This window comes from Haliotis rubra, unplaced genomic scaffold (genome assembly GCF_003918875.1).
Source record: "Haliotis rubra isolate DU_JTF1 unplaced genomic scaffold, ASM391887v1 Scf239, whole genome shotgun sequence".
NCBI lineage: Eukaryota > Metazoa > Mollusca > Gastropoda > Lepetellida > Haliotidae > Haliotis > Haliotis rubra.
Window position 1 is genome coordinate 536209 of NW_025766436.1, and position 22402 is coordinate 558610.

Sequence of the window (22402 nt, forward strand, 5' to 3'; positions counted from 1 at the left end):
GCGTTTGTGAATAGTTGTGTCATGTTGCGTTTGTGAATAGTTGTGTAATGTTGCGTTTGTGAATAGTTGTGTAACCTTGCGTTTGTGAATAGTTGTGTAACGTTGCGTTTGTGAATAGTTGTGTAATATTGCGTTTGTGAATAGTTGTGTAACGTTGCGTTTGTGAATAGTTGTGTAACGTTGCGTTTGTGAATAGTTGTGTAATGTTGCGTTTGTGAATAGTTGTGTAACGTTGCGTTTGTGAATAGCTGTGTAATGTGTTTGTGAATAGTTGTGTAATGTTGCGTTTGTGAATAGTTGTGTAACGTTGCGTTTGTGAATAGTTGTGTTTGTGAATAGTTGTGTAACGTTGCGTTTGTAGAATAGTTGTGTTTGTGAATAGTTGTGTTGCGTTTGTGAATAGTTGTGTAATGTTGTGTTTGTGAATAGTTGTGTAATGTTGTGTTTGTGAATAGTTGTGTTTGTGAATAGTTGTGTAATGTTGTGTTTGTGAATAGTTGTGTAACGTTGTGTTTGTGAATAGTTGTGTAACGTTGCGTTTGTGAATAGTTGTGTTTGTGAATAGTTGTGTAATGTTGTGTTTGTGAATAGTTGTGTAACGTTGTGTTTGTGAATAGTTGTGTAATGTTGTGTTTGTGAATAGTTGTGTAATGTTGTGTTTGTGAATAGCTGTGTTATATTTGAACGTAGCAACTACAAGAGGTATAGATATTTAATTAATGCCGGTTTGGTGGGTAAAAAAGAACGCATTACCTTTAAAGAGATCATTTTCCGAGAGAACAGCAGAAATGTTTAATATGGACAGAATATGTACTGGATATAAAACAGTGAATATCAAAATTGTCTGATTTACGGAATCAGTTCCAGACCTTAGAAGCCGACATGCATATGGTTATAACTCGGGGAATCACCTGCCACAGGTGATAGGTCGTTTGTTTTAAGGATTACTAAAAGTATCCATCGGAGATTCTGAAGCAGATGCTGTTCCGATGACCTCTGTCCTTCCGTTGTATACCTGATGGAGTCAGCAAAAATGGTTAACTCGTACGAATGTAATAACGGACGTACGCAGTTCTGAAGCATTGTAGTGAATACATCAAGCGTAGCACTTAACAACACTTGCAGTTATTGGGTTTCATTTGTCACTATAAACTGTAATAATATACATCTGGCGCGTACGATTCAGGGGTTGTTTCCATGTATGCGCATGACTGGATATCACTGTACCCAGAATAGGTGCAAATTTCCAATCATCACATGATTTTATATTTACAAGTGAAATTGCCAACAGTCTGAATACTATGTTAGATGTATGTTTTCAAAAGAGGTATATCATGATGTATGTAAGCGGTATAATGAAGGTAGTGTATATTAAACAGGCAAGTGATCTGTATGCCCTATTGTGTTTTGAAGGAACTAGTTTTTAAGCTGACATCAGTCCAAGCTGAGCTTACTTGTGTTCGTGTTTTAAGTATGATAAACGGATAATGACAAGTGAGAACTCTGGAAATGTGACTGTTTTGACCTCTGTCGTGAACGCTGACAACGACACTCACTACGACATGTTCCACTCCACGACAATTTTCTTCTCCCCGCGAGGGGACACGGTAAGATTTGCTCCTGGTATCACCTGATGTGTGTGTGGGGACTCCTAGTGGGGACCTGGAGCGGAGATCATTTGTGGAGCGGAACACTTGCTAGGTAGAACATGCATCTTGGAGAAATAAACGTTCAGCATGATTTCAACTACTTGGTGATTTTTGCTGTTTGAAAAGTAAATATGTCGTTTCATAGATTGTTATTCTCTCCATCAACCGTTGGCTTAGCTGGTCCGGGGTGTTATCACATAAAAGCTATGTTGATGTAGTCATGTGCTTTGTTTTAGGCATAATTTTAGGGTTAATTTCATGGACCGAGGTAGCAATGTAGGTACAGTTCTGAAACTAAATAACACGCAGGTACATCTGCGGAGACGCGACATTTGTGTCTGATATCAATACCTATGTCAAGGTTAAGTAGATCTTATGGTATGGTGCAGTGTCTACACAGATCGCCTATAGCGTTTATTGAATGGCTTTGCACAAAACAGTGAGCCTCACTGTGGCGGCCCTCCACCCCGGTGAGGACAGAGCGTGTGAACACTTGTATGTCTGCTCGACCAGGTAGACGCAGCTCACAAAGGGCTACACCTGATGTACTCCAGGCGGCTAGATGTATGCATGTATGTAGACAAGGCCGTGTGAACGTTGCTATCGAGTGATGAAGCCTGATCCCGGCACCTCTGATGTGGAGGTAGGTTAATGCCTGCTAGGTTATTTACGGACTTTCAGCGGTGCATAATGTTGAGGTATCTATTTTTTACCCTTTTTATATCAGTTTGTGACCGTTAACACCTTTCTGTTATAAAAAGGCAGCCATTGTTGTTGGTTTTTATCATTATACAAGTTGTTCATTCTCAAGGATCATTCTCTCTCTCTCTCTCTCTCTCTCTCTCTCTCTCTCTCTCTCTCTCTCTCTCTCTCTCTCTCTCTCTCTCTCTCTCTCTCTCTCTCTCTCTCTCTCTCTCTCTCTCTCTCTCTCTCTCTCTCTCTCTCTCTCTCTCTCTCTCTCTCTCTCTCTCTCTCTCTCTCTCTCTACGGAACTGAACAATCCCAGTGATCACCGAGAATATGCGATATGTTTTGTAGTAATTCAGAAGTCATTGTTAAATATTTGGTTGTTTTTTCAGGACCGCAGCAAGATGGAGCGGCTGCGGCCGGAGCGGCGTCCACGACAGCGTGTTCAGAAAGTATGGCGTAGTGTGTGCTGGGCAGACTCCTTCTCCGACGAGTCCCTCGTCATGGACACAATCGACATCACCGCCGACTTCGCGCTCCGGAAGATCGCCACGCTGTTCGAGAACCGGAAGTATGAGGAGTGTGCCTCCCTGATCCGCCGTCTCAACCACCTGATGGTGAAGGCTATCCTGAAGGAGGTGCCTATTGATGTTATTCACGAGGCTCTGCCCTACAGTGCGTGTATTCTCGAGGCGCTGTACGTCAAGGTATATCAGACCTATGCAGAGCGCTTCCCGATGGCCGAGATGCACTTGGAACAGTTGGTCAAGCGGATGGTGTGCATCTTCGCGAAGCAGTACAGCGCCAACAAGGGAGATAAGAACTCAAACATGTTCCTGCCGTCTTTCAGAACGGTGCTACGGATCATACTGTCTGTGCAACCCGACTTCCGCCACCAGATGTTCCTCAAGAAGAAGAGCATTGATCAGTGCCTGCTACGTCTTGGCCACCACGGCATGGTAGACAGTTCAGGCGGCAGACTCATGAGCCTCCACGATGCACTTAAAGTTGAGTTCGAGAAGGTTGTGACACAGTATAAATCTGCTATACAGAAGATGGACGATCTGAGCCTATCAGCTAAACATCCCACCAGTAGTTCTGTGACGTCCGGCAAAGCGCCTACAAACGCCAGTCACCAGCGACTAATGCAGGTGACCCGATCTGACGTCCAGAACCGCCTCATCAAGAACAAGACTCTGTTGAACGTTGTGGAACCATCAATTACCAGCCAGTACTTGAAACATTTGATCACGGTGCTGCAGAAAAGGATCGAATACGACAAGTATATGCTATTTCACGACACAGAGCTGCGGAAGATGACCGGCATCGTGGACGACGACATCTACCTCTCCGTCACTCTACGTCAGTTCTCACAGGGATATGCTGCCATGCTGCAGGTGCTAAGAGAGATAACTGGCGATGACTATGTCCCGGAGGGGCATGGTAATGGCAGCCACAGCCCAAGCGAGGAGGATAATCTAGAGAGACGTAGTACGTCAACAGTCAATGGCAAGACTGAACCGGGGCATGGCAGTGGGAAAACATTAAACTCAGGTAAGACATTACTATGATAGTACGTTGTTTGCTTGAAAAAAATCAATGTGTGATAATGTTATACGAATTGGGTTTTTTTGTGCGTAACTTTGGCCACATTTACACATTACGTAAGGTGGTCTGTGCTCGTCTGTGTTCTTAAGTTACGTTCATTAATCAGAAGGCATACAATGATCTCATAAAATATGAAATCATCTACGAAAGCTGGAACATATTTAATTTTGGTTTTTGAACATATGAACACTGAGCTTGGATCATCATCAATATCCCTTCGCAAACCCACAAACCGTCACATAGTTCTTGTTCATAGCCATGGAATTGTGATCTTCGAATTGGCTAGAGTGTGCATATGTGTTATCCAGTTGAGGAAGCACCGCAAACACATTATGTTTCTAGATAAGCTTTAGTATGTGTGATCAGACCTTGTGATCTGTGTACGCATCTAGCAGCAGGTAGTGTTAGGACTGGAGCTTCCCCATTAGTTGCGACACAAACAGTGCTACCTTCACACACAGGGGGTGCATTTTACAGCTGAGTGCGTCACCTTGTCTTGGCCCCGTCATAATTTAGTAACTGTATCTTCTCATGATTACCTGTGTTAGGCTGACATGAAATACTCTGGTAGAACATGCCCAGGCACATACTCTTTGCCTGCTTGGGGTTGTCTGGCTTGCCACGACATCCACAGGGACGACCCAAGAGGCCCGGGAATGGCGTCATTGTGCGCTGTGCTGTCTGGTCAGAAAAGGAAGTTCAGTGTTGGTATGTCACGTGTGTGTCTAACATATATAGTGGAGATTTATGTAGGTATTTTCAAACTGTAACGGCTTTCGTTATATTCTCTTCTCTCATCAATCATCTGTCTCGTCAATCTTCCAACCGATCAAGTCACGCTATACACAGCTATTGTGGTCTCCGACTCTCCGCCGGCTGTAATGCATTATACATGTAATATTCCATACATTAGATCATCTTTTTAACTCTCACGTTTATTGTGTCAAAAATGTGATTTATTTAGTGGATCATAAAAGGATTCTTATGCTGCAACAAACTCGTGAAACTCATCTTGTAATTGATCTTTTTAAGTTTTTGTTGCTAAATAGTTGAAGGAAAGCCAAGTTCTATGGATAGTCAACTTCTTTAATGCAATGAGTGCGACGTTTCGGTGTATATAGGTGCTAATACCGTTATCAACCAAGTTTTACTTCATCTTTACAACTTCTAAAATGTCTCTCAAAGAAGTTAATATATAGTTAGTACGCTGCTTTCTGTATTTGATGAGTCTGCAAGTCACATACGCCTGCACGCACATGGTATAGGCCTGTAGCGGTGGTAGAACCAGGTATTGTGAGGCATTCAAGCAATGACTTTATCTTAACCTCGACAGTCACATTAGCCGAAATAAAGGTTCCTGAGCGACATAAGGCGCATTTGTCTGTGTATGTTGACAATACTAACGGCATAGATGTATGTCAAATGGATATTCATGCTTGCTGAACACAACAAAGCCGTAAATTGACACGAAGTCACTGTGAGGACAAACACAATGTGTAATACGCTATCAGCGGGCTATAGTAGCTGCAAACCCAATCACTCTAGGTGAAGCCTTGTCCTGGAATGTCAATTAGGGGGGACTTATGGACAGGTGCGTGCTCAGTGTGGACAACATTAAGCCCGTGGAGAGGTTGTCCTTCCCATATCTCTACATCGATAATGACCCATGTCATTTCAGTGGCTAACTAGAACCCCACTAGACTTAGTCTCTGAAACAATATATTTTTGATAGTCACAAATAAACCCATTTAAAGTGAAAAGGAGCGCCATTGAATTAGGGGATTCAGAGCCTGAGGAAATCTAGACATGCTTTATTTAGGACTTGAGGAGGGAGGAAGGGAGGGCTAGGCAGTAGGGGAAATAGTGTGGTTCAGGGACTGTGAGACAGACTAGAACCTCACAAGCTTTTGCAAGTATTTGGTTGCAGCCATTAAAATAACATATACTATCTATACCAGAAAACACACGTGGAGGGATATTTTGCATTTCTTCTTCTATCTCACCTACGTTTAATGACATTTTACAAAGTAAGCATGGCTAATTCTTGATATGCACATAAACCAAAGATGAATTAAGAGGTCGCACCTGCTGGAGTTTACTGCTTGTCTGTGATGGATCACAAAACGGTGGCAGTGACGTAGGCATGTTCTGATGCGCCTGATTCAGTTCTCCAATACCGCCTCCCGGGTGTAGTGGGTGGAACGTGTGCCTGGAGAGCGGGAGCGAACCCATGTCCGCGTAATACTAAACAGACGTACAAACATTGAGCTTGTCGTTACCTGTGTGTACATACATTGAGCTTGTCGTTACCCTGTGTGTACATACATCGAGCTTGTCGTTACTCTGTGTATGCATTCATTGTGCTTGTACATACATCGAGCTTGTCGTTACCCTGTGTACATACATTGAGCTTGTCGTTACCCTGTGTGTACATACATCGAGCTTGTCGTTACCCTGTGTGTACATACATTGAGCTTGTCGTTACTCTGTGTGTACATACATCGAGCTTGTCGTTACTCTGTGTATGCATTCATTGAGCTTGTCGTTACTCTGTGTGTACATACATCGAGCTTGTCGTTACCCTGTGTGTACATACATTGAGCTTGTCGTTACCCTGTGTGTACATACATTGAGCTTGTCGTTACCCTGTGTGTACAAACATTGAGCTTGTCGTTACCTGTGTATGCATTCATTGAGCTTGTCGTTACTCTGTGTGTACATACATTGAGCTTGTCGTTACCCTGTGTGTACATACATCGAGCTTGTCGTTACCCTGTGTGTACATACATTGAGCTTGTCGTTACCCTGTGTGTACATACATCGAGCTTGTCGTTACCCTGTGTGTACATACATTGAGCTTGTCGTTACTCTGTGTGTATATACATGGAGCTTGGCGTTACTCTGTGTGTACATACATTGAGCTTGGCGATAATAGTTGAAATTTCTAAAGAAAATAATAAATAACAGACTTAGGTCTTTAGACTTGCACGAGTCTGGAAGGTAAACATGAATAGTGTAAATTATAATTTCTAAAATCTGATATATAACAGACTTATTCTTAGATGTACTGTCGGCCTATCTAGACTTCCTCTTCGAAGGAGAGAATTACTATACATCTATGGGCTCAGCATTCAGTACAGCCTTGGAGCAAGGCTATGTCTTGGCCCTGGGGTATCTATGTTGAACTGCGGCATGGTATCTCAGTGGGATAACACGATAAAGGTAGCAAAGATGCATAGCAATACACGCAATTACATATGTACGCCACTGTATAAGTGAAATCATTATAGAAAGCGACAGATGCACTATCAAATAAAAACACAGCAACAACAGCAACAACAACAACACACACACACACACACACACAATGTGTGAGTGCTTAATAATGAGTGAACGTACTGTATGAGCTCCATACAGCGATATCCCGTTCTAAGCATCGTCACAGAAGGTTGATGTTGTTACGATCAGATGTTTTAACGTGTATAAGAGACGGGTTACTTATACGATATGTCTGTGCATTATCCGATGCTGCCTAATTTCAACAGGCTGGAAACCAATAAACCATTTAATTGCAATTTGACATCGACTGCGTATTCATATTAACCTGTTGATGACAACACTTATAATGAAGGTTCAAGAAGCATTAACGGTGTCCCTGTTGATGGTTGGCACTGTCACGACATCAGCCGTCAGTGGTCGGGAGTTTACATGACTGACACAGGTTCGTGGTCGTTAGTTGTTAGAGAGTATACATGGTTGACACAGGTTCTTGGTCGTTAGTTTTTAGAGAGCATACATGGTTGACACAGGTTCTTGGTCGTTAGTTGTTAGAGAGCATACATGGTTGACACAGGTTCTTGGTCGTTAGTTGTTTGAGAGTATACATGGTTGACACAGGTTCTTGGTCGTTAGTTGTTTGAGAGTATACATGATTGACACAGGTTCTTGGTCGATAGTTGTTTGAGAGTATACATGGTTGACACAGGTTCTTGGTCGATAGTTGTTAGAGAGTATACATGGATGACACAGGTTCTTGGTCGTTAGTTGTTTGAGAGTATACATGGTTGACATAGGTTCTTGGTCGTTAGTTGTTACAGAGTATACATGATTGACACAGGTTCTTGGTCGTTAGTTGTTTGAGAGTATACATGGTTGACATAGGTTCTTGGTCGATAGTTGTTTGAGAGTATACATGGATGACACAGGTTCTTGGTCGTTAGTTGTTACAGAGTATACATGGATGACACAGGTTCTTGGTCGTTAGTTGTTACAGAGTATACATGATTCTCACATGTTCTTGGTGGATAGGTGTTTGAGATATACATGACTGGCACGGGTTTTTGGTCGTTAGTTGTTTGAGAGTATACATGGATGACACAGGTTCTTGGTCGTTAGTTGTTTGAGAGTATACATGGTTGACACAGGTTCTTGGTCGTTAGTTGTTTGAGAGTATACATGGTTGACACAGGTTCTTGGTCGATAGTTGTTAGAGAGTATACATGGATGACACAGGTTCTTGGTCGTTAGTTGTTTGAGAGTATACATGGTTGACACAGGTTCTTGGTCGATAGTTGTTAGAGAGTATACATGGATGACACAGGTTCTTGGTCGTTAGTTGTTTGAGAGTATACATGGATGACACAGGTTCTTGGTCGTTAGTTGTTACAGAGTATACATGGATGACACAGGTTCTTGGTCGTTAGTTGTTTGAGAGTATACATGGTTGACATGGTTCTTGGTCGATAGAGAGTATACATGGATGACACAGGTTCTTGGTCGTTAGTTGTTACAGAGTATACATGGATGACACAGGTTCTTGGTCGATAGTTGTTTGAGAGTATACATGACTGGCACACATGGATGACACAGGTTCTTGGTCGTTAGTTGTTACAGAGTATACATGATTCTCACATGGGTGGATGTTGTTCTTGGTCGTTAGTTGTTACAGAGTATACATGATGACACAGGTTCTTGGTCGTTAGTTGTTACAGAGTATACATGGATGACACAGGTTCTTGGTCGATAGTTGTTTGAGAGGATATACATGGATGACACAGGTTCTTGGTCGATAGTTGTTTGAGAGTATACATGGATGACACAGGTTCTTGGTCGATAGTTGTTACAGAGTATACATGGATGACACAGGTTCTTGGTCGTTAGTTGTTACAGAGTATACATGGATGACACAGGTTCTTGGTCGATAGTTGTTTGAGAGTATACATGGATGACACATGTTCTTGGTCGATAGTTGTTTGAGAGTATACATGGATGACACAGGTTCTTGGTCGATAGTTGTTTGAGAGTATACATGGATGACACAGGTTCTTGGTCGATAGTTGTTTGAGAGTATACATGGATGACACAGGTTCTTGGTCGATAGTTGTTTGAGAGTATACATGATTGACACAGGTTCTTGGTCGATAGTTGTTTGAGAGTATAAATGATTGACACATTTTCTTGGTCGATAGTTGTTTTGAGAGTATACATGATTCTCACATGTTCTTGTTCTTTGAGATATAAATGACTGGCACGGGTTTTTGGTCGATAGTTGTTTGAGAGTATACATGATTGACACAGGTTCTTGGTGGATAAGTGTTTGATATATACATGACTGGCACGGGTTTTTGGTCGATAGTTGTTTGAGAGTATACATGATTGACACAGGTTCTTGGTGGATAGGTGTTTGAGATATACATGACTGGCACGGGTTTTTGGTCGATAGTTGTTTGAGAGTATACATGGTTGACACATGTTCTTGGTGGATAAGTGTTTGAGATATACATGACTGGCACGGGTTTTTGGTCAATAGTTGTTTGAGAGTATACATGGTTGACACATGTTCTTGGTGGATAAGTGTTTGAGATATACATGACTGGCACGGGTTTTTGGTCAATAGTTGTTTGAGAGTATACATGGTTGAGAATTTACATGATTCTCACATGTTCTTGGTGGATAGGTGTTTGAGATATACATGACTGGCACGGGTTTTTGGTCGATAGTTGTTTGAGAGTATACATGATTGACACAGGTTCTTGGTGGATAGGTGTTTGAGATATACATGACTGGCACGGGTTTTTGGTCGATAGTTGTTTGAGAGTATACATGGTTGACACATGTTCTTGGTGGATAGGTGTTTGAGATATACATGACTGGCACGGGTTTTTGGTCGATAGTTGTTTGAGAGTATACATGGTTGACACATGTTCTTGGTGGATAAGTGTTTGAGATATACATGACTGGCATGGGTTTTTGGTCGATAGTTGTTTGAGAGTATACATGATTGACACATGTTCTTGGTGGATAAGTGTTTGAGATATACATGACTGGCACGGGTTTTTGGTCAATAGTTGTTTGAGAGTATACATGGTTGACACATGTTCTTGGTTGTTAGTTGTTAGAGATATACATGGTTGACACATGTTCTTGGTTGTTAGTTGTTAGAGAGTATACATGATTGACATAGGTTCTTGGTAGATAGGTGTTTGAGATATACATGACTGGCACGAGTTTTTGGTCGATAGTTGTTTGAGAGTTTACTAAATTGACCAATACTGCACATTGATCGATTAATCAGTTGTATATTGCACAGTAGATCTGTCTGAGTGTTTATGTGTGTAGGTTTGCTATAGCACACGATACACCATATTTAGGAGCTTATGTAAAAACAGCAAACGTTTTCCAAAGGATTAGCCGATAGTACGTTAATTGGTTGTTCATTGTCGTGTAACAAAATTGATTTTTCTTTACATAACCATGTACATAGATTTTACGTGTACTATCTAGGCTGACTAATGAGACATGACGCGGATTTGAAACACCTTCGTGATCAGTTGAAGTACGAACACGGGTCCCGAAACGGAATTTGTTTTAGATTGTTACAAAGAAACATGAATTTCAAACACGATTCTTTGTACAACTTAAGAGTGATTGGTAATACTCCGCTTTTAGCAATATTCCAACAATATCACGACGGGGTTCCAGGGGACAACAGAAATGGGCTTCACACATTGTACCCTTGTGGGGAATCGAACCCGGGTCTTCGTCGTGACGAGCGAACGCTTTAACCACTAGGCTACTCAACCGCCCAGCTTAAGATGTAAGGGGTAATGTTGCTGTGTGTAATATTGTCAGTATATATCTCGAACAAGGTAGCTGCAGGATATTAAAGATGTAACTGGTTTGATTGTAGTTACGATATTTGCATGTTACTTTCATTCATTTCCTGTAGCAGGACCGCGTTAGTCCTGAGTGGTTACTGATTAAACTGTTCCTTTCCTTGAAACATTTTCCGGACGGTGAAATTGATAGAGTCGCATGTAAAATCATCACAACGTTAACGCATGTGGCTGTGACGGGTGTAGAAAGGCCGACCAAGCTACATCCTACTTCACAAACACAGGTCATAGCTAGCTGTACAGGGTGGAGGATCCGCTCTGTAGAGATATTGAAAAGGCTGATTGTAAGGTTTGAAGACGAGGATTACATTTTATACTACAACACGTTGGTGTAGGTAATCTGATCAGTTTGTTTCTATCCAATCTATCAATCCAAGTGCATATTGGACAACATATGTCAGGGGTGATGTGCGTGTTTGATTTACCCGTGGTCCCCAGCGGAAGGGTGGTGTTGCACCAGTGATTTCCTATGGAACAATGGCATAAAAGTGTCTGCGCTTCACAGGTTTTAAAGATTAAGCAAAACCTAAACGGATGACGTAATGATTGTTTATGCCTAGTATGGGAACTGTTTTCAGTTGAACATATTTCATGTCAAGGTGATTGCCAAATATGTGAACTGTCACATATTCCAATGTTAGATGAGCCTCGTTCTATGTACCGTCATGTGTGGTGGTTCACTTCAGTGTGCTGACAGATAGTGTTGTTGCTGAAACGTTGTAGCCACTAGCAACAGTAGGCCTGATCGCAAGGGCAGGATAGGGACCGTTCATAGTTCATAAAAGGCATTCTGGTTGGGGGTGGGGGTCTGAGGGTGGGAGTGATGAAGATTTTTATGGAGAAACATGTACAATGTGAATGTCCCCTCCCGCTTAATTTTATGTTCAAAGTAAGTGACCCCCTGCATGTCATTTACAAAATCAATGCTGATCCCCCTAGTACATGTGTACAAATTTGATGACGGTCACTTAACACATTTTGTCTCTAGTGTTATACCTACCCACACAAGACAGGGTAGTAGACTTGCCCTGTATTCACAAACACATGACAGTTTGTTAGACCTACCTTGTATTCACAAACACATGACAGTTTGTTATATTCACAAACACATGACAGTTTGTTAGACCTACCCTGTATTCACAAACACATGCCAGTTTGTTAGACCTACCCTATATTCACAAACACATGACAGTTTGTTATATTCACAAACACATGACAGTTTGTCAGACCTACCCTATATTCACAAACACATGACAGTTTGTTGTATTCACAAACACATGACAGTTTGTTAGACCTACCCTGTATTCACAAACACATGACAGTTTGTTAGACCTACCCTGTATTTACAAACACATGACAGTTTGTTATATTCACAAACACATGCCAGTTTGTTAGACCTACCCTGTATTCACAAACACATGCCAGTTTGTTAGACCAACCCTATATTCACAAACACATGACAGTTTGTTATATTCACAAACACATGACAGTTTGTTAGACCAACCTTGTATTTACAAACACATGACAGTTTGTTATATTCACAAACACATGACAGTTTGTTATATTCACAAACACATGCCAGTTTGTTAGACCAACCCTGTATTTACAAACACATGACAGTTTGTTATATTCACAAACACATGACAGTTTGTTAGACCTACCCTGTATTCACAAACACATGCCAGTTTGTTAGACCAACCCTGTATTTACAAACACATGACAGTTTGTTATATTCACAAACACATGACAGTTTCTTAGACCAACCCTGTCTTCACAAACACATGACAGTTTGTTAGACCTACCCTGTATTCACAAACACATGACAGTTTGTTAGACCTACCCTGTATTCACAAACACATGCCGGTTTGTTAGACCAACCCTGTATTCACAAACACAAGGCATGGTACTAGATCATGCCTGTGTTATAGTTTGTTAGATCAACCTGTATTCACAAACACAAGGCATGGTACTAGATCATGCCTGTGATATAGTTTGCAATGTCTCTTGTTCGTGTCTGTTTAATTGTTTCAACTGAATTCACGCTGTTAATTGTGAACCTGCCAACTATAGGAATAACAGGACAGATTGAGAACTGGAGGTCGGGAATGAAATGAAAATACGCATTTGGTATTGTCCATGTAACTTATCCAAACAGAATAAAATTTCCCACGGACAATTATCGTCCACTTTAATCTGACCTCAGCTCTCGCGGGTCACACCGACCCTTTAAAGCTTGTGTGATGTACACCGCCTGGAGACGGACAAGCTAATTGGTGTGTACAAATCTGCTATAATTACTCCCTCTCTAACACGCTGTGACCTTGCGTTGATTATCAGAGACAATATAGGGAAATTCATTCATGACGAACTTACTTAAGATGGGTGTTGGGGTGTTATTTCAAGTCAAGAGTTACCATAGGAACATAAGGGTAACGCGATTCTTTCACTTTGATAGGTGTCGGTACTGGGCTTACAGGAAATGGCAGTGTGGAGAGCTTGCCTCAGAGGAGCGGCGCGCCACCCAGTGTTCCAACAGGTTAGTGTTGAGTTTAACTATATAGGTGTATATCGTCATATATCACACAAGGCCAGGATATATTTATGAGGTATAAACAGTTACGTTTGTGTCTTCTACACTTGTTTTCAGATCAACGGGCTCTTGTGATATCGGTCAGTATGGTTAAAGTATGTCAGTTGGCCCTCCATGTGCGTGGCTGGCTTAACAACCAACGTCATCGTATAGTACACACAAGCTATATATCATTTCATTGTAACGTACAGGTTAAAGTGTTATAATTCTTTAATGTTTTCACGCTTGATGTCCGTTTTCAAAGTATGCCAAATTGTGACTTATTTTATTTATCTATTCATCTGTTATTGTAATGTTTAATCGTTTTTCAAGTTATAGTTGAATACACGTGTTCTTACTGTTGCTTCAGGTCATTACCGCTGGAAGCCACCAAGCAACGTCAGTAGCAGCAACAGCACCACCGCGCCTTCCCGCCATTCGGTGGACGTGATGACGTCATTTTCATCCAGTGACGCTGAACATGAGGTCAAGTCTAACGGAGTCCTGTCACGTGACACGACGTCAGGCGACGTGTCAGCTCTGCAACGTCAGATCGAGCGACTACGTCTTGAATTATCAGAAGCACAAGATCAAATCCGCAAGATGGAGACAAGAGAAGTACAGTTGAAAGAAAGGTACAACCGTTTGGCCCTAATCATCATGTCAATGTATGAGGCATTGACTGTTCGAACGTTTGAAAATATTTGTATGTACATGGGGATTTTATGTTTGGTCATGTCTCGTTGTTCTTCATTTTCTGAACTGCGCCGCTTAGCTTCCTGTGTCTGTTGAATTGGCAAATGGGTTTCACATGAAACTAATACTAGATCATGATGTACAGTAAATGATGATCCAAACGCCCGAGAAAGTTACTTAGTATATGTATCCGTGTGTCTAGGCTATCCGACCAGGTTCACAAGCAGTTCACAGTGAACGCCGGCAGCTTTGAAAATATCAACCTTGGCAGTGGTAAACGCCCCACCGAGCTGATCCGTCAGTATGGGAACCTGTACACTGATGGCCGCGTAGACGCTATGGACGCCCTCAACAGCTTCACGCAGCTGGGCGACCTCGATGTCCTAAAGATGAAGATTCTTTTCTCCGTCATCGTGGTGAGTAACTAGTAGATATATGCATCACAGAACTATAGGCTGGTTATATTTGATCAATTTTAATGTACGTCTGATCCTATTGGAAGGCTTGTGGCGGTAGGGTAGCCTAGTGGTTAAGCCATTGCGCATCACGTCGAAGACCCGTGTTCGATTCCCCACTTGAGCACAATGTGTGAAGTCCATTTCTGGTGTCCCCCGCCGTGATATTGCTGGAATATTGCTTGAATATTGCTGAAAGCGGCGTAAAACTCAACTCACTCACACTAGTGGAGGGCTGTAATATTCAGTTAGAAATTGCAGTGGTTCACTTGTTGTCAACCTACAGTGACCTAATTACCACGAGGGGCAATGTAGTCCGCCCATACAAATATGCCAGGAGTCTCAGTAACGTGTGTCTTCACGCCCAGTAATGGAGAGGAACCAAGTATTTCCCAGTTAAGCCCAATTAGGAAAGTGACTGTACATTGTTATACATCGGCAAGCAGTTAATTAAACATCAAGGCATTAGATTAGGACAAGTAAATAGGCCCCAGTGGTTGCTGAACCTGTCACTGAACGAGGTTTGTTTTACAACAAGTAATGTATCGGCACACCATGGGCGTATTTAAGAACGCAACAACTAATTAGCTAATATGCCTCATCCTGCGGAAGTTGTTTTTGAGAAGTTCAAACACCTGCTTGCTTTGCGTTTTAGTTACAACATCTTACATGGATGAAAGGGTCATATATGCCTCAAGCAAAATCAGCCTCTGTATTCTTTACAAACTAAAGTGTTATAATTAGGTCTAAAGCTTGAAAATAATTCCATTGTTTTTCAGCTAGCCTTCAGGGCAGCCCAGCAATCCTTGCAAGATCTCAAACAGAAACTGCACCAGATGCTCAATATCCCCACTCCCGATGCAGCTTCCGGTGACCCCTTGTCACGTGACTTGGAACGTCACCTAGATTACTACCTCAGCCAGTCAGCTGACAGATTTGATTTGAGTAAATGTGTTGAGGTTCGTATTTTATGTAAACACATCCTTACCTTAGTCAAAGTTGCTATGTTTATAACATTAGATAAAATAGTTACAACAGTTTCTATAACTGAAGAAAATGGCATCCTAAACCTCCATATAGGGGGTTGATGGAGTTTCTCTCACAGGGAGTTCTATGTTGCATTTGAGGCTGCATGACGATTGCAGTCATCGTAGTAGTAGTAGTAGTAGTGTTAGTAGTAGTAGTGGTAGTAGTAGTAGTAGGAAGAAGTAGTTGTTAGTAGTAGTAGTTGTTGTTGTTGTTGTTGGTAGTAGCAGTAGTAATTGTGGTAGTAGTTATAGCACGTAGTAGTAGTAGTAGTAGTGTTAGTAGTAGTAGTAGTAGTAATAGTAGTAGTTGTTGGTAGTAGCTGTAGTAATTGTGGTAGTAGTTATAGCACGTAGTAGTCGTAGTGTTAGTAGTAGTAGTTGTTGTTGGTAGTAGTAGTTGTTAGTAGTAGTAGTGGTAAATGTTGTTGGTAGTAGCAGTAGTAATTGTGATAGTAGTTATAGCATGTAGTAGTAGTAGTGTTAGTAGTAGTAGTTGTTGTTGGTAGTAGTAGTAGTGGTAATTGTTGTTGTTGGTAGTAGCTGTAGTAATTGTGGTAGTAGTTATAGCATGTAGTAGTAGTAGTGTTAGTAGTAGTAGTTGTTGTTGGTAGTAGAAGTTGTTGTTATCCCCCGCAACGCATTTTGCGGGGGTATTAAAATGGACTCCGTCGTGCGTGCGTCGCGTCCGTCCGTCCGTGCACATTTGTCTTTCCGGAGCAGAACTCTAAAACCGTTCAATATTTCTTCACCAAACTTGGCACATACATGGATCTGGTGGTGTACTGGTGCCTTTTGGTAGTTTTGGAATTCTGAATTAAATATTTTTGGCGTTTCCATGGCAACAAGTTTGACTTTGCCTGAAATTGGGGTAGTGCTGTTTTCCGGAGCTGAACTCTAAAACTGTTCACAATTTCTTCACCAAACTTGGCACATAGATAGATCTGGTGGTGTACTTGTGCCTTTTGGTAGTTTTGGAATTCTGAATAAAATATTTTTGGCCTTTCCATGGCAACAAGTTTGACTTAGACTGAAATTGGTGGTTGTGCTCCTTTCTGGAGCAGAACTTTCAAAACCTTTCAATACTCTCCTTCCACTTTTCTATATACACACCTAAATATTGGACATAATCATAACTCGTAGACATAATCATGAAGAGTATTTTGTCCATTGCGCGGGGATATTGATGACTTTGTCTTCTTAGTAGTAGTAGTGGAAATTGTTGTTGTTGGTAGTAGCTGTAGTAATTGTGGTAGTAGTTATAGCATGTAGTAGTAGTAGTGTTAGTAGTAATAGTTGTTGTTGGTAGTAGTAGTAGTGTTAGTAGTAGTAGTTGTTGTTGGTAGTAGAAGTAGTGGTAATTGTTGTTGTTGGTAGTAATTGTGGTAGTAGTTATAGCATGTAGTAGTAGTAGTGTTAGTAGTAGTAGTTGTTGTTGGTAGTAGTAGTAGTGGTAATTGTTGTTGTTGGTAGTAGCAGTAGCAATTGTGGTAGTAGTTATAGCATGTAGTAGTAATAGTGTTAGTAGTAGTAGTTGTTGTTGGTAGTAGTAGTAGTGGAAATTGTTGTTGTTGGTAGTAGCTGTAGTAATTGTGGTAGTAGTTATAGCATGTAGTAGTGTTAGTAGTAATAGTTGTTGTTGGTAGTAGTAGTAGTGGTAATTGTTGTTGTTGGTAGTAGCTGTAGTAATTGTGGTAGTAGTTATAGCATGTAGTAGTAGTAGTGTTAGTAGTAGTAGTTGTTGTTGGTAGTAGTAGTAGTGGTAATTGTTGTTGTTGGTAGTAGCTGTAGTAATTGTGGTAGTAGTTATAGCATGTAGTAGTAATAGTGTTAGTAGTAGTAGTTGTTGTTGGTAGTAGTAGTAGTGGAAATTGTTGTTGTTGGTAGTAGCTGTAGTAATTGTGGTAGTAGTTATAGCATGTAGTAGTGTTAGTAGTAATAGTTGTTGTTGGTAGTAGTAGTAGTGGTAATTGTTGTTGTTGGTAGTAGCAGTAGTAATTGTGGTAGTAGTTATAGCACGTAGTAGTAGTAGTAGTATTTATAGGAAGTAGTCATAGTAATATATACACTTATACTGCACCAAACTCCAGACACACACTGCTTGCTACAAACAAAATGTCACTGCAAATAGCCATAGACGTTGTTTTTTTTGTTTTCCATCGGTGCTCACAAGTTATAGAAAGTTTTAAAGAGATAGGTTTTGAAGTTTTGAATGTCAAGGGATTCTGCCTCCTTGACTTAAAGAAGTAACGGGGTCCATAAAGTGGCAGCCAATTAGGCAAAGGATCTATATCAGATTGTACCTTGGTAGCAGTAGACGTAGTTGTTGCTGCTGTTGTTGTTGTTATTGGTGGTAGTTATAGGACGTAGCAGTTGTTATTAATAGTAGAATTGTTGTTGTTGGTAGTAGTAGTAGTAGTAGTAGTAGTAGTAGTTGTTGTTGTTGTTGTTGTTGTTGTTGTTGTTGTTGTTGTTGTTGTTGTTGTTGTTGTTGTTGTTGTATAGTTTATTAGGGTACAGATCGAGGCAACTCGAAATTTGTGTAACAGGTCGTAACAACATTGAATGACATAAATACATAGACAGAATTTTGATTGTGCTGTGTGTTAATCATGATAAAGGAGGGTGCATGTTGATATAAAACCATATATCTCCTGGTGTGATACTATAATGTAGTTTCCTATGTTCTGACCAGGATGTGTGCACGCAGATCTACGCCACCCTGTACGACTACCCCTGTCTCAAGGACTGCCCAGTGCTGGTCGAATACATCCGGGAGTGTGTCCGCCTTTCGTGGGGGTTGACCGTCCTCAACCCTTCCTACGTCATCGTGTACGACAGCCGCTCCTTCTCTGCAGACTCTCACACCCGATTCCATACATCCAACCCAGAGAGTGAGGACATTCAGTGCTTCCTCTGGCCGTCGCTCATCGAGCCGCAGACAGGCGTGGTCCTGCACAAAGGCGTCGTCATCACGTGACGCCTCCTTCCCTCTTTCGTGATACATTGATGTAATCATGACATAGTGCTACAAGACTTCATATGTCAAAGACGGACTGAACCCACCGACCAGCAAGTGCAGCTGTACTAGTTTCATGCACGTTCACCGTAATACCTTCAGAAAAACGTATTTACACAGCTTGATTTCACCATGTACATATGTAACAGCGGCGGTTGGGTAGCCTAGTGGTTAAAGCGTTCGCTCGTCACGCCAAAGACCCAACATGGGTGCAGTGTGTGAAGCCCATTTCTGGTGTCCACCGCTGGGATGTTGCAGTTGCTTCTTCTAAAAGCAGCATAAAACCATACTCACTCGCATATGTAACATTTAAACCAATATTCTCACGGGTCCCCTCAGCAAATTAAAGCGATATTCTGACGGGGCACCCCTGCACCACACCGTAGCTGTATGTCAGTTACCCTACATCAACGCTGCTGCGGTGACGTAGGGAACGACATCTTGTGGCTTGGCGTCCAGTAATAGTCACCTACTTTGTGAATACATACTTGTAAATAAACACTATTGAGTTTTGATAAATTACATAACGTTTAAAGGCAGTTGTTTGTGATTTTTGCGGTTATGCGGTTATACCCTTCCAATATCAATGCGAAACCAAGAGGTATGTCTGGTAGTTTACATGGGAGAAAGCGAATTTAATGAAGCCGTAGGAAAGATAGAGGGAGACAAAGATTAGAGTAGATGAACCCTAAGAGCCTTACAGATATAAACTAATAGCCTGGAACATGACTGATGTAAGGAGTAATGTAACGCTTACTTTGGAGAAATTATAGTTAAACCTTTTTTTGTTTGGACAAATATGTCGGACAGGTGCCAGAGGAGATCAATCATTAGGGTGGACAAATGTGTATGTGTGGAGACAGGAGAATATAGTTCTTAATGTATTGTCATTTACTTGGATCACTGACACAACCATCCATGTAGGTGTCCTCCCATTACGCAGACAGCCAGTTCGCAGACACCTTAAAAAAACAACATTTACGGTTCAGTGAACAGATCATCTACTACCTGTTACCTACACATTATAATGGAATAGTCCAAATAAAAACACAGGAACAAACTACTGCTAAGACAGTAATTTGAATTTTTATTGCTGCAATATAAAAGCAGTTTATTTATTAACAGGTTATTTATTTTCATAAACATTTCGGTTTAACCTTCTAGTCTAACGGGAGTCGGCATCATCATATTGAAAACATTAGCTTAGCTATTAGAAATTGCGACACTGTTGTATCGTATAAATCAAATATAGATAAATTTGAACCTAAATATTATTCATTTGGAATAAAGAAGTTATATGTTTTGAACACAATATTAAGATATATGACGAATGAACTTAGTTACGATTTATTTAGAATAAATATTTAAAATATGACGCATCATGTCAATGTGGCCATGGATGTGAGAATGTTTTTCATTACCTCCTTGAATGTCCATTGTATACTACTCAAAGACATAAAGTGTTACAATCTTTAGAAAGTATTGTTGAAATTAGAACACTGATTGGTATTAATCGTATCTTACATGGCAATGCAGATGTCTCATTTACTGCAAATAAGAATGTTTTCAAATATGTACGTATCTATATCTCTCCAACAAAACGTTTTCTCAGTTAACTTCTGTTGTACATATGCTATTATTGGGAGGGGACTTTTCTATCAATAAACACAATCAAACCTCTCAGTGACAAACCTGTTTTTATATTCGATAGTAATTGATAGTAAAATCAAATTTGAGAAGAGAAATCATTTAATCACAACAAAGTTCTATTTACCCACAATCAAACTTGTCAGTAACGAACCTGTTTCAGGCTCACCTTGCTCTACTCACTAGACAGTGGACTGTTCCATTATACCCGTAGGTGTTACCCTAATTAACCTTCTAGTTCAGTGTCTGTCAATTGGGTGTCTGTCAAATGGGAGATAACCTCCATGTACAGTAGAGCCATTGGGTTTAATTAAAGAGCACTCTTGTTTTGGTAGGTATAACGTTAAGGCACCAGGGAAGCGTAGCAAGCATGGATCTGGCATTAAGCAGATACGTACATTACAGGAGATGCTTTACCCGTGTGTGTGCAACAACTTGACTGTCCTAATAGCCTGAGGTCGAATCGCCATCTTCACGTGACCTGTGCCTCACCTATCGCCTCCTTCGAATTCTCTGCATGTGTGAGGTCATTGAGTTCTGTGTGATCTAACCGCCGCTCTTCAATGTTCACCCCACTCCCTCCATGGCACATGAAGCTGCAGCCTGTACAAATATACACGGGACTGTAAACACATTCAACTCGTTTCAGTAACAAATTTCGACATTGTACTATATCCATGTTTCAGTTCTTGTGGAGGACGCTAAAAGTGAATTTCTTTGTTATATTTCTTCAGACAAGTCTAAACCATGAACTATATATACTCTTTAACTCGAACAGAACCATTAAGAACAGAGTCTGTCAGATGTCAGGGTAGATGAACCATTAGATAGATGTCAGGGTAGATGAACCATTAGATAGATGTCAGGGTAGATGAACCATTAGATAGATGTCAGGGTAGATGAACCATTAGACACATGTCAGGGTAGGTGAACCATTAGACACATGTCAGGGTAGGTGAACCATTAGACACATGTCAGGGTAGGTGAACCATTAGACAGATGTCGGGGAAGGTAAGCCATTAGTTTGGAGTCCGACCATTAGACACATGTCGGGGTACGTGAACCATTAGACAGATGTCGGGGAAGGTAAGCCATTAGGTTGGAGTCCGACAGATGTCAATGTGGCTAAACCATTAGACAGATGTCAGGGTAGATGAACCATTACACAGCTGTCTTGTCTTCAACCATCCCCGTGACTTAGCACAAACCCTTTTCTTCACATATCACCCTGTCATTATATCCTCTCACACCCTTACACATCACCCTGTCACATACACACTTGTATAAACCTATACGCTTGTCATTACACATCACCTTGTCACATACACCCTTGTATAAACCTATACGCTTGTCACATACACACCCTTGTATAAACCTATACGCTTGTCGTTACACATCACCTTGTCACATACACCCTTGTATAAACCTATACGCTTGTCGTTACACATCACCTTGTCACATACACCCTTGTATAAACCTATACGCTTGTCGTTACACATCACCTTGTCACATACACCCTTGTATAAACATCACCTTGTATAAACCTATACGCTTGTCGTTACACATCACCTTGTCACATACACCCTTGTATAAACCTATACGCTTGTCGTTACACATCACCCTGTCACATACACCCTTGTATAAACCTATACGCTTGTCGTTACACATCACCTTGTCACATACACCCTTGTATAAACCTATACGCTTGTCGTTACTCATCACCTTGTCACATACACCCTTGTATAAACCTATGCGCTTGTCATAACACATCACCCTGTCACATACACCCTTGTATAAACCTATACGCTTGTCATTACACATCACCTTGTCACATACACCCTTGTATAAACCTAGACCCGGGTTCGATTCCCC

General features: G+C 41.1%; 1 protein-coding gene across 3 annotated transcripts in view; it reads left to right on the plus strand.

Moving 5' to 3' along the window:
- Positions 1 to 19413, plus strand: part of LOC124278521 — a 33791-nt gene extending 14378 nt beyond the window's left edge. The window contains exons 1-7 of one of the 3 annotated variants that reach the window (XM_046714240.1): positions 1457 to 1607; positions 2729 to 3890; positions 13575 to 13655; positions 14059 to 14323; positions 14587 to 14800; positions 15619 to 15798; positions 18560 to 19413. In XM_046714240.1, the coding sequence (XP_046570196.1) occupies positions 1488 to 1607; positions 2729 to 3890; positions 13575 to 13655; positions 14059 to 14323; positions 14587 to 14800; positions 15619 to 15798; positions 18560 to 18844 (2307 nt within the window). In that variant the 5' untranslated portion in view covers positions 1457 to 1487 and the 3' untranslated portion in view covers positions 18845 to 19413. Of the gene's footprint in view, positions 1 to 1456; positions 1608 to 2189; positions 2293 to 2728; positions 3891 to 13574; positions 13656 to 14058; positions 14324 to 14586; positions 14801 to 15618; positions 15799 to 18559 lie in introns of those variants that run through there. The other 2 variants (XM_046714241.1, XM_046714242.1) reach the window with 2 other exon arrangements.
- The last annotated feature ends 2989 nt before the right edge of the window (positions 19414 to 22402 follow it).